This window comes from Blastomyces gilchristii, assembly GCF_000003855.2.
Source record: "Blastomyces gilchristii SLH14081 genomic scaffold supercont1.2, whole genome shotgun sequence".
Taxonomy (NCBI): Eukaryota; Fungi; Ascomycota; class Eurotiomycetes; order Onygenales; family Ajellomycetaceae; genus Blastomyces; species Blastomyces gilchristii.
Window position 1 is genome coordinate 1,223,019 of NW_003101681.1, and position 11,335 is coordinate 1,234,353.

The window sequence follows — 11,335 nt, forward strand, 5'->3', positions numbered from 1 at the left end:
TTACGATAGCGTATTATGTAATCAGCCCCATGAACACGCAATGTAGGGAGCAGAAAACAACACCGCGTTTAATATTTGATCGAACAGCACTTTTGCGGTCATCGAATTTATTTAATAGTAGTAAAATGACTAGTGTTGATTATCACCACGAGAATCGGGGACTGGAAAGCCTCAACGGCTTAGAGCACCAAGTTTGTCTTTGCCCTTCATGTTTATCAAGCTCCTTTGGACTTTCTAACATCGCGCAGAGTACATACGTATACAAACCTGTCCAAAAAAATACTTCACAGAATGAGCGTCCATCAAAGAGGCGTAAAGTGTCCAGCGCCCTGGCACATGAGAAACAAAATGATTTGCTATTTGCACCTCTATTGGAAGGCAACGAGGACATGGAATCCGTCAAGCTGCGATATAGCTTATTCCAAGAATTCTGGGAGACCCAGGAGCAGCAAATTCAGGTTTGTTGAATTTTTAAGGATGATGTGAAAAATTAAATAAAGTGAATCTAATTTTCAGAAAGGGGATACTCCGTGACGTAGATTCGGAGATTTTAGACCATGTTTCTACGTTCGTAGAGCAAACCTCCCATGACAAGTACGTGGTTGATATCTTCTTCTGAGAGAGTTGTTAACTAATCTATATGTAGCGGCAATGGGCGTATACCCGCCGGATTGATTACTTTGGGCTCAAATTTTTCATCGATAGGACGGCTATTAGATCGATTGCACCGACAAATGCAATCTACCGCTATTGGGCAGGTGGTTGCGCTAGATTCTGGAGACGCATCCAATCTCAAAACTGTTCTAAAGTATATCATTCGATCTGGTACAAGTGTGGTAAGGGATGTGGATGGGGATCAGGATTTACCAACTGATCGGGCAGTGAGTAGTATAACTTCCTGTTTCTTGTCCGGGGCTTCAGCGCTGAAACTTAAACAGGGCCCAAAACCTCTTGCTTATGACCTAGATATTTTGCATGACCACGTAAAGCAGAAAGGGATTAGGAAAGTGGTAATTGTCTTTCGAGACAGTGAAGCCTTTGACCATGGCTTATTGGCAGACCTAATATCATTATTCAGGTAAGAAAACCTCGAAGAATTCGAACCGACCAAAGCTAACGTTTATATAGTTCTTGGGTTGATCGAATCCCCTTCGTTCTTCTCTTCGGTATTGCAACTTCTGTCGAGCTTTTCGAGGCCAGACTTCCGAGATCTTTGGTAAATCTACTGCAAGGCTGCCGATTTGACATTCAGGACTCTGGGGATTCCGTAAACCGAATCTACACTACTCTCCAAATGTGCCAGGAGGGAACTCTATGGTTGGGTCATAACGTGAGCAGAATACTTTTTGAGAGGTCCAAGGACCATTTTCAGAGTCCAGAAGGCTTCGCGAATGGGATTAAGGTATGTGTATTGAAACATATCACAAATGTACCCTCTTTCGGAGTTACAGCACTGACAACAGTAGTACGTGTATATGGCTCATTTTTTCGCCAACCCACTATGTACATTGCTTTCAAAAATTGAATCTGCAAATATCCTCCAATCAGATTTATGCCAGGCTATCCGAAACTTACCCTCCTTCCGCAGGTCAGTATTGAATTTCCGAATATCTTCAAAGCTTGCTGCATAACTCACCTACCATTGTTAGACATGTGTATGGTTTGCTAGACGAGGGTGAAGCGGGAAAAGCCCGAACACTTTTAGAAGACGACGAGTTATTAGCACGGTATGCCCGAGCAAACATTCGGAGTGGTCAGGAAAAAATCAACGCTATGTTACATTCTGTTGAGACGCTATCAACCGTACTACGTATTTTGAAGATCCCTAGAACACCCACGCTCTCTGAACTTACCATTCAAGCACTGGCTGGGGAGCTCCTGGGTTCAAAAATTGTTGAAGACATGCTCGCGGGACTAAAAAAATTGCCATCCAATACCATCGAAACTATTTTGGGCGCCCTCCCACAAGGAATGGTGGAGTTTGATGCATCCAGGGACGTACAGGGAACGCTCCAATCATTATTACAAAATAAAAAAGGCTCCGGCCCTCTCCGCAGTGAATACGATGAATATCATTCAACCCACAAAACAACGGTTGTTGGGCAGAGAGTCAAACTCACAAAATCCAAAGCAAAATTATCCAAACAAGACATCGAATATACTGCTTTTGTCAATGATCTGAGTGCTGCGTTCCAGGATTACTTCTCGATTAATCTCATATCTCCACTCGACCTTTTCATGCATGAGGCATTCCTCTACGACTTGAAAACACCCATAAAGGGTGCTTTTACCCCTCGACCTCGTTCCACGATCGAGCGAGCTTTATCTACTCCATTTGACTACCTGGCTACAAGCGCGCTTTCTGCGGATGACGAGGAAATGATGCCTTCCAAACCAGCAATCTCGATTCTTTATAATCTCTATTCGGAAACAGGTTCCCTGGTCAATGTATATGACCTGTGGCGTGCCTATTATACAATGGCGGGCGGTGATGATGGAGAGGAACCAGATGAGCGACAGACGTTGGCTGTATTCTACCGCGCTCTATCAGAATTGAAAATGATGGGAATGGTCAAGCATAGCAAGAAGAAGATTGATCATTTGGCGAAGTCAACGTGGATGGGTTTGTAATATTATAGGTGTCTAGCGACGATGTACACAATGCATCCATAAGAAACCATGGGTGTCAATAGATAACTGCTTTTCGGAACGAAAAGGAAAGATATAGGGGTATCATAGTTCTCGTCCAGTGCCATAACAGCTCTGTCCCATTATTACAGCAGCACCATAACTAAAAAATAATAGAGTATTTGTACACCAATTCTCCAAAAACGCCGGTCAACATAAAATCCCTTTTCGCCTTTTGTACCCGTAACATAGCGCGATCCTGTTTCACGAAAATGGCCACATAGACCATGAGCGCCGTGGCCGCTCCTGTCTCTCAACTTCTAACTCTTCTTCACGGAGCTCCCGGTCAACTTCATCTGCCAACTGTGCTAGCTCCGCATCCAGCTCCTCATCCTCCCTGTTCCGAACAGGATGGATAATATTATCTCTCCCCAGGGGTCGTCCACCCTCGCTGAAAACCATGGCTTCCCTCCGCCGTCGACGCAGTGCTTGCTCTTCCGCAGTGCCTTCCTGCCGTCTCCTTCCGCCAGCCCACAGTGGTAAACCTGCAGTTTCCTCCCCGCCAACCATCCAGACATCGCTATCACCGTCAGTTTCATCATCGTCGTCTCCGTCGCCGTTATAGTCTCCCCCAATTTCATCGTCATATATATTGCGAGTGTGCTCCTCCATTCTACTTCCCATCAGCCCATATTTCCGTAATTGGCTGACTCCCTCCGGGTGGGAGGAGAGGGTGCTGATGATGGAGCTCATGACGGAGTCATCTGTATACCAAGTTTTGGTTAAAACAACCACGTCTACTCGTTTGGATTCATCATGCGTGCTGCAAGGGAACGGGTATTTAGAAAGCCACCGACTGATCACGCCGGCCTCCAGTGCAGCAGGGATGTTTTCTCTGAGAATTATGTCGAGAGTGGTTAGAGCCTTCTTTTCGCCTTGCGGTCGGGTTCTGGGAAGGATGGGTGAGACTGGTTTAATGTTTTCTTCTTTGTGTTCGGCGAGAACGTTGCAGAGGCAGTCGACGAGGGCAGTGTAGGTAGGGAGGTCTTTTAGTCGGTTGGTAACGGCAGAACGGGACACTGGAGGAAAGGTGTAAAGTTAGCAGGAATAGTAGGGAATGTATTGAAAAGAGCGAAATGAAGTGAATAAAGGGGACCAAACAAGAAAGGGAATACTTGCATGCTCGATTAGAGACTAGGAAATAGAGAGCATTCAAAGCCTTGTTTCGGAGAGCCGGATCCTTGCTTGACAGGTCTTCAAGAAGTAGATCTCGCGTAGATCCTTTCGTTGATCTTTCGGAGATGATCCGCAATGCCCTATCCGATTGTTAGAATTTTTGGTGATAGAGCGTCTGCTGCTAGCAAGCCCTTACGCTGCTCGAAGATCGAAGCTCGTGCTTTCTGATAGCTTTTGTAGAGTTTCTAGTTTGAGAGCTACCGCTCTTGTTAGTTTACAAATTCTCCCACACCGGAAGAGACAGTGTTACCATCTTCCGTCCCCTCACCAATTACCTGATCATCCTTGTCTCCGTTTCTGATTGTAGTGAGCTCCCGTATGCGATGTAGCTCAGCGGCGATTCCGCGCACAGCAAAAAATAGAGTGACGCCTGCATAGAGCGGTTATTGGCATTTCACGAGGATTGAGAGTCATGGAAAGCATACCTAAACATAGCCATACGACGCGATCATTAATTTGCGAAGCCATAGCCATCGTGTGTCCCTTTTCTCGCGGACTATCTAGATTGATCCCGTGTCTGCGGGTGAAATAGCTGAAATAGCTTGAGGGGAGGTTGGAGTGGCAGAACATTTAGTTATTTATCTGAACCAACCCACCCAAAGGCGGTGAGCATTTGATTTTCCAGCCTTGACAAAAAATTATTTATCGCACGCAGCCAAACAACCAGAGGTTTATTAGCCACTTTCCTCCGATTTTCAGCTACGAGAGATTTTCTCAACAATGGCCCCTTCGCAGCTGAAGCAGCTGAAAGCCTCGCTACGGGAAAGTGGCATCTTAGGGCCCCAACAATCCAAAAAGCAGAAACAGAAAAATGCAAAATCCGGTGCGGGCGCCGCAAACCGAATACAGCGCAATGCTGCGCTCCAGGGAATACGGGAACAGTTCAATCCCTTCGAGATCAGGGCTCCTGCAAGGCCTGCGAAATTCAGTTCTACTTCGCGATCGGACCAGGATGCACCACGGTCCAGACCAGGGGTTACAAAAAGCCTAGGAGAGCAGAGAGTGAGTTCTCTATTCCTGTCTATGTTTCTTGCTTGGCGATATTAGATGCTCATTATTATGTAGAGGAAAGAAACTCTCCTAAAGGAAATGCAACGCCGGAGTAAAGTCGGAATATTGCTCGATCGACGTTTTGGTGAAAATGACCCTACGATGACGCCCGAAGAACGAGCAGCGGAACGGTTTGCAAGAGAGAGCCAGAAGAAGCTCAAAAAGGAGTCGATGTTCAATCTTGAGGATGACGAAGAAGAGATGCAACTTACCCATTTGGGGCAAACTATCACGTTCGACAAGGAGAACAAGGATGACTTCGAAGAGGACGATCTGAATGCCTCGGATGAAGACGGCGAGTCAGAAAAAGCACGTAAGCGAAGGCGAAACGCTGAGGAGGATGATATGGAGGGATTAGCTGGGGACTCAGAGGAAGAGGGACAGCCGGAGCGGAAGAAATCAAAGAACGAAGTCATGAAGGAGCTTATTGCGAAGTCAAAATTTCACAAATATGAGCGCCAAAAGGCCAAAGAAGATGATGATGATTTGCGAGCGTCTCTCGACAAGGGCCTTCCTGAAATCTTTGAGATGATGAGAGGAGTCAAAAAGCCAGAACCTGAACCTTTGCCGAAACCCGATCTTACTGCTACGATGAATCCGGACCGTGCAGCTCTCTTGAATGGAAAGGATAGGGACGAGGCTGATAAGGAGTATGATCAACGGCTGAAACAAATGACCTACGACAAGCGAGCTAAACCGTTAGACCGTACCAAGACGGAAGAGGAAAAAGCAGAAGAGGAAGCAGAGAGATTAAGACAACTAGAAAAAGAACGGTTGAGAAGAATGCAAGGGGCGACGGTTGACTCGTCAGAGGAGGAAGATAACGGCGGTGACAAAGACATGGATGATGATTCGGAGCCAGACGATGCGAAGGCTTTTGGACTGGCTCAACCAAGTAACATGCCAGAGCTCGGTGTGGAGGATGAAGATGATTTCATTATCGACAGCGACCTTGTCGAGTCTGACTCTGAAGCAGAGCTCTCTCTAGATGAGAGCGATCTGGCTAGTTCTGCGGATGAAGAGGAGTCCGAGGAAGAAGATGATGAATTCATTGGCGGTTTGGTTCTCCCTCCTGACGCGGAAGCTGATAAGAGACCCGCCACCACGAATGGGGAGACTCCAACGGCGACGGCAAACAACAATCTTGCATTCACATATCCCTGCCCGGAAAACCATGAGCACTTTTTGCAAATCGTCGAGAATACTAAAATTGAAGATCTGCCCACTGTAGTCCAGAGAATTCGCGCTCTCCATCATCCCAGGCTCCACATTGACAATAAATCGAAGCTCGCGACTTTTTCGAAAGTGCTTGTACAGCATACTGTGTACCTAGCCAACCAGCCAGACCACCCACCGTTCGCTGTTCTCGAGAACCTGCTACGTCACATCCATTCGATGGCCAAGGCTCAACCAGAGGCAGTAGCCAGTGCAATGAGGAATCATCTACGAGAGATGTCTGAGAGTCGACCATTGGAATTGTTACCAGGGGATCTCGTTATTCTAACGGGAGTTGCAACCATATTCCCTACATCTGATCATTTCCATGCGGTTGTCACGCCATCCATGCTTGCTATGGCTAGATATCTCGGCCAGAGCAATATCGCCAACCTCGGAAATATCGCGACTGGCGCTTATATCGCAACCCTTTGCATTCAGTATCAGGCATTAGCAAAACGATATATACCAGAATTCATGAATTACGTTCTCAACGTCCTCTGCATTCTAGCGCCTAGCGAACCCGTGCATACTCTCGGCTTCTTCCCTATTCGGCAGGCATCTACACCCCTGTGTCTAACACCATCGAAATTCCCGTTAACCACCATCAAAAAACCTACCTTCTTGGACATTCTCGCCACCTCGCCCGCCGACGGAGCTGAACAAGAAGCCCTCAAGCTTTCCCTTATCAGCACATTTATCTCCCTTCTTGACCAGGCCGCTGACCTCTGGTCCTCCAAATCTGCATTCTACGACATTTTCGCTCCAGCAAACCGTGTCCTCAAATACCTCACCAAGTCACTCAACAATAAAACCCCCCGCACCCTCTATGACCAGCTGCAAAGGACCTGCGACAAGCTGCAAGCGCTCCTAAAGCAATCCGACCTCGGCCGCCGACCACTCCTGCTCCACAACCACCGTCCCCTAGCAATCAAGACGGCCATTCCTAAATTCGAAGAATCCTTCAACCCGTCCCGCCACTACGATCCTGACCGCGAACGCGCCGAGCTCAACAAATTGAAAGCAGAGCATAAGCGCGAGCGCAAGGGTGCCATGCGCGAGCTGCGCAAGGATGCGAACTTCATTGCGCGCGAGAGCCTGCGTGAGAAGCGCGAGAAGGATGCGGAGTATGAGCGCAAGTATCGTAGGCTTGTGGCGGAGATTCAGGGTGAGGAGGGAAGAGAGGCGAAGGCGTATGAGAGAGAGAAGAAGGCGAGGAAGGCGAGGAAGTAGATGGGGAATTTTTTCGTTCATTTTTACTTTTGATTACATCTATATACCTAACTATATATTTTCTTTCTTCAATGTACTGTTTTAGGGACTACGGTTGTGGATGCGGCTACGGCCATTTTAGAGTTCAAGGGGCGTATATAAAAATGAAACGGCGCGAGGTTTGTAATGTTTGAAACGTGATGAACTAAACAACATCTGTTATTCTTTTCCATAACTCCGTCGATCTTGGGTATCTATACACCAAATCAGATGCGACAGACATCTCTAAAACGGGCCCTAAATGTCGCAAAAAGCCAATGGAATAAGATGAAGCAGAAAAGAACCACAATTCTCCCGGCGCCACCGCAATCTAAAACAAGAAATGTAGATGAAACAAACCAAAGCTAATGAAACACACAAGAAGAGGTCACCCTCCAGGTATATGTCACATTTTAAGCTCCTCCGCCCCAACACGAAGCAGATACTCGCATCTCTCTATTTGCTTCTTATCGATAAGCCTTGTCTTCGTCTTGCGTGTTTTGACGTACAGTTGGTGCAGCGCTTTCCCAGTCTTCGCCGTCGTAACAGTTCCCCACACAGGGCTGCCCTTGACTCGATGTATATTTGGATCATAGCTGCGTATAAAACTTGTCCAGTACCCTTGCACAACGGGCACAATAGGCGCATTAACTCCTTTGCCCCTATATGAGCCGGGTCCGTAGGCGTACTTTGGGCCCCATATGGCCGCCATGTGAGCCGTGTGAGGGACTCCAATGCCGTTTTTCATAGCCGGAGGGTCCTCAACGTCATAGTGAAAATTCCATACTTTACTCGGATCGCCGTGCATGCTACCTGCAACGGTGAGGATGATAGCGGGGCAGTTGTATCGCATTTCGCCGTAGGCGTTGCTTCCCTGGCGCCAGTATGGGCCATATTTTCTTTTGGCTTCGGGAAACACGTCGTTGGTCTTTGGGTAAAGTTCATGGATCTTACGGAAGTGCTTTTTCTTCATGGCTGGGAATTGGTTTTTCAGGAAAGTGTCGGATTCTTTGAAGCTGCTTGTGTTTCTGGGGACGAAAACGGTACCTTCGTTATTGTCTGCGCCGAATATCATGGGGACTTTTTTGAATTGGCCTCTCGCGAAAAGCTTGTAGGTATAGTCCTGAATCAAATAGCCGTCGACGGTTGGACTGTACATGAACAGTGGTGGGCTAATGCCGCCAGGGAGCGGATAACGCTGGTCAAGTTTTTGCATTCTCTTCACATCAACCTTGCGGAGACAAGCAAGGGAATCTTTGCCTGTGCATTTCGTATTCTTGACGAGATTGTCATACATATACTGGCTTTCTCGGATATTAAGCTGTGTCCCAAATGAAGGGGAACCTGCCGCTGCCGCGTGGAAAGTGTTGACCCCTCTACCTCCGAAAGCACTGAGCAAATAGTATACAGAAGCCGCACCAGCACTATCCCCGCCGATTGTGACATGGCCAGGATCTCCACCAAACTGAAAATAAAATTAGTCTAAAAATTTTGAAGCTCGCCCAGAGGAAAAATAAAAATAAAAATAAAAATAAAAAAATAAACCAATATAAGCATAGAAGGGCAAAGGGGGGCCAAACCTGTTTAATATGTTTGTTAACCCATTCAAGAGCCTTCATTTGGTCTTTCAGGCCATTGTTAAGACTGGCCTTTTCCCTGATCTCCTTGCTTGCAAGGAATCCATAAAGCCCAACACGATAGTTGAAAGTCACAACGATAATATTCATGCCCGAGGCCTCTACGAGGCCGGTACCGTTGAGACGCGCACCGGCGTTAGCATTGAAGCCACCACCCTGAATATAAAAATAAACAGGGAGTTTAGAGTCCGATTTAGCGTTCGATGGACCATAAACATTGATAAAAAGGCAGTCTTCTGAAGTATGTTTCCGTGGCACGGATCTAGTTGCCAGGCAGCTATGGCCAAACTATGAAATGGTTGTTAGTTATTTCTCGTTCATTCATTCCCACCCACTTCAACCAGAGAAAGAATAGAGATGGAAGTTATCAAAGGCTTTACTTTATCTGCACGTTGTTTCTTTTTTTCTTTCACTGGATCCTCAGGTGCTGAGAATCGAAGATTCCCCAGCGGAGGTGCAGCATATCGCATTCCAAGCCATTGAGTGACCCCTCCAGGGTTTTCCACTCCCTTGTATTCGACATAACCTAAGTTAACCAATGGCTCCACGGCATGGGCCGATTGGAAAGTATTACTTAGGAATAATAGTAGACATATGAATGGCACGAGCGACGCCATGAAGCAAAAGCAGAAAATAAAAATGCTCCACCACGGAGGGCACCGAGAAAAATGTTTTTTAATCATGAAAAGAAAAGGATGAGGGATCTCCCTTCCGGAGACCCAACCCAGAGCTCCTGTGTCACTGGAACAGTAAATCGCTGACCTTCAGTCTGCAAGGAGTCGGTGAGATCGGCGATCCTTTGACTTATAAGAACCCATTACCGTCGCAGTTTCTGCGACAGAGTTCTTCTCCGAGGAAAAAAAATCATTCTCCCTTTGCTGTTGAACAAGCGCAGCCCGCCCCGCCTCGTGCCCCGTCGCAACTCGGACCTTGTGGGTGCATCATCATGATTCTTTCTGTTGTTCGTTTATAAGGTGCATGCATGGGTTGTGAGCTTGTTTAGCCTGTTTGGCTAGGCCTCAATAGTATTATTGAAAAAAGGTATCAAACCTCCTCGGGTTCATCGTAATAGACTTGTCATTCCCACTTTCTCCGTCGACGACAAGTTCAAGGGTGGTCAACCTACGAAGATCGCGATTTGCTCGGCGTTCCGATCATTTGAGGCCATGCGCCAAACCATGATACCAAGGTACAGTAGTACATAGCTGCTGTATGCGATAACCATGATGTGGTGCCCAAGTGTTCGAGGCTTCCTTCCCAAGCATGGGCGCCGAATCGGGTGATGAAGCCCAGGAAACACCCCCGAAAAAGCCTGGCCCGTTTAGTCGGGATACTAGCTCCTGCAGGAACATGGGATCAGCACAGCCGCCAATCTCACATCTCTTTGGTTGAGTTTAAACTAACGATCTAGGGGTGGCTGATCATTGGCGTCTCAAAATTGACGAACTCAAATTGTAACAGCAAGCTCGTCTCACGATACCCGTCTGTGCACAGCCCAGGCATGATTCCGCAGAGAGCTTGTCTGCATGTGGTCTGTATCCATTTGGTTATCACCGGGGTGCTTGGCCTTCATTTTATCCAAGAGACCACTCTTGAAAGAAGTGTTGACGCCTCCGCGTGTTCCCACACACACGTCTCGTGTCCGGGTGTTGGCGGACAAGAGCAGAGCATACATAAGTTACATCGTAACTAACCCAAGCAGCATGGAGTTGGTCTTTGTCACCAACCAGCCGAGCTAACGGCCTGGCATCTAACCTAAATTGGTATTTATGAAAGAGTTTCACCTTGCAGCAGTTGGCAAGCCAGGGTTAGTTAGCCGATGCCAGGGTCTGCCTGGCGATGGGGGTCGGATGGCTGGGATAAATATAGAATCCAGCGGGCAATGCCATCAATATGAAGGTAAACGATACGGACGACCTCGTGCTGAGACAACAAGTTGACGAACCGCGGTGCTGGCTGAAGATGAGAACAGAAGAACCTATGTATGTACGTACTTATTATCAGTAGTTAGTGCCATTAACTCAGTCAGTCTTTTTTAAGGAACATCCAGCGTACCTTCGGATGAGTAAGTTTTAACTGAAACACAATTGGATGAATCTTGAATCCCTGCTGAGCAGAAGCTGGATGACAAGATTGCTATGGGAGAGAGCATTGTAAGCCTTCCTATCACAAGAAGTGAAATGCATGTATTTGTTCATCACCAAGTGTGTAGTAGTTAGTTATAACTCTTTTAAATTTACATAAAATCTGAACTTGACACAGCACTCTGCAACAGGCAAACAGAACATCAACTCAAAGCAGATGTAATTGCACTGCAC

The 11,335-nt window shown here is 47.0% G+C and overlaps 4 protein-coding genes across 5 annotated transcripts; 2 read left to right on the plus strand and 2 right to left on the minus strand.

The window, feature by feature from the left end:
- The first annotated feature begins 30 nt into the window (after positions 1 to 30).
- BDBG_01002 lies at positions 31 to 3,856 on the plus strand. Of its 2 annotated transcripts, none has more exons than XM_002628048.2 (8): positions 31 to 191; positions 249 to 458; positions 521 to 594; positions 647 to 881; positions 939 to 1,078; positions 1,129 to 1,402; positions 1,467 to 1,588; positions 1,650 to 3,856. In XM_002628048.2, exons 1-8 carry the CDS (start codon positions 126 to 128, stop codon positions 2,629 to 2,631), a joined length of 2,103 nt encoding a protein of 700 aa, XP_002628094.1. In that variant the 5' UTR covers positions 31 to 125; the 3' UTR covers positions 2,632 to 3,856. The 2 variants fall into 2 exon arrangements, with proteins under 2 accessions (XP_002628094.1, XP_031576189.1); XM_031720144.1 differs by having other exon boundaries at positions 79 to 191; positions 517 to 594; positions 1,650 to 2,833.
- On the minus strand, positions 2,403 to 4,456 carry BDBG_01003 (uncharacterized protein). Its single transcript, XM_031720145.1, has 5 exons — positions 4,290 to 4,456; positions 4,115 to 4,234; positions 4,001 to 4,061; positions 3,808 to 3,944; positions 2,403 to 3,707 (listed from the first exon to the last, which is right to left on the minus strand). The coding sequence occupies exons 1-5, from the start codon at positions 4,432 to 4,434 to the stop codon at positions 2,893 to 2,895; spliced, it is 1,278 nt and encodes a 425-aa protein (XP_031576190.1). The 5' UTR covers positions 4,435 to 4,456; the 3' UTR covers positions 2,403 to 2,892.
- BDBG_01004 (rRNA maturation protein) lies at positions 4,245 to 8,873 on the plus strand. Its single transcript, XM_002628050.2, has 2 exons — positions 4,245 to 4,866; positions 4,930 to 8,873. Exons 1-2 carry the CDS (start codon positions 4,585 to 4,587, stop codon positions 7,360 to 7,362), a joined length of 2,715 nt encoding a protein of 904 aa, XP_002628096.1. The 5' UTR covers positions 4,245 to 4,584; the 3' UTR covers positions 7,363 to 8,873.
- BDBG_01005 (cholinesterase) lies at positions 7,787 to 9,634 on the minus strand (the record flags this gene model as incomplete). Its single annotated transcript, XM_002628051.1, has 3 exons — positions 7,787 to 8,845; positions 8,961 to 9,305; positions 9,398 to 9,634. 3 exons carry the CDS (start codon positions 9,632 to 9,634, stop codon positions 7,787 to 7,789), a joined length of 1,641 nt encoding a protein of 546 aa, XP_002628097.1.
- Positions 9,635 to 11,335: the final 1,701 nt, after the last annotated feature.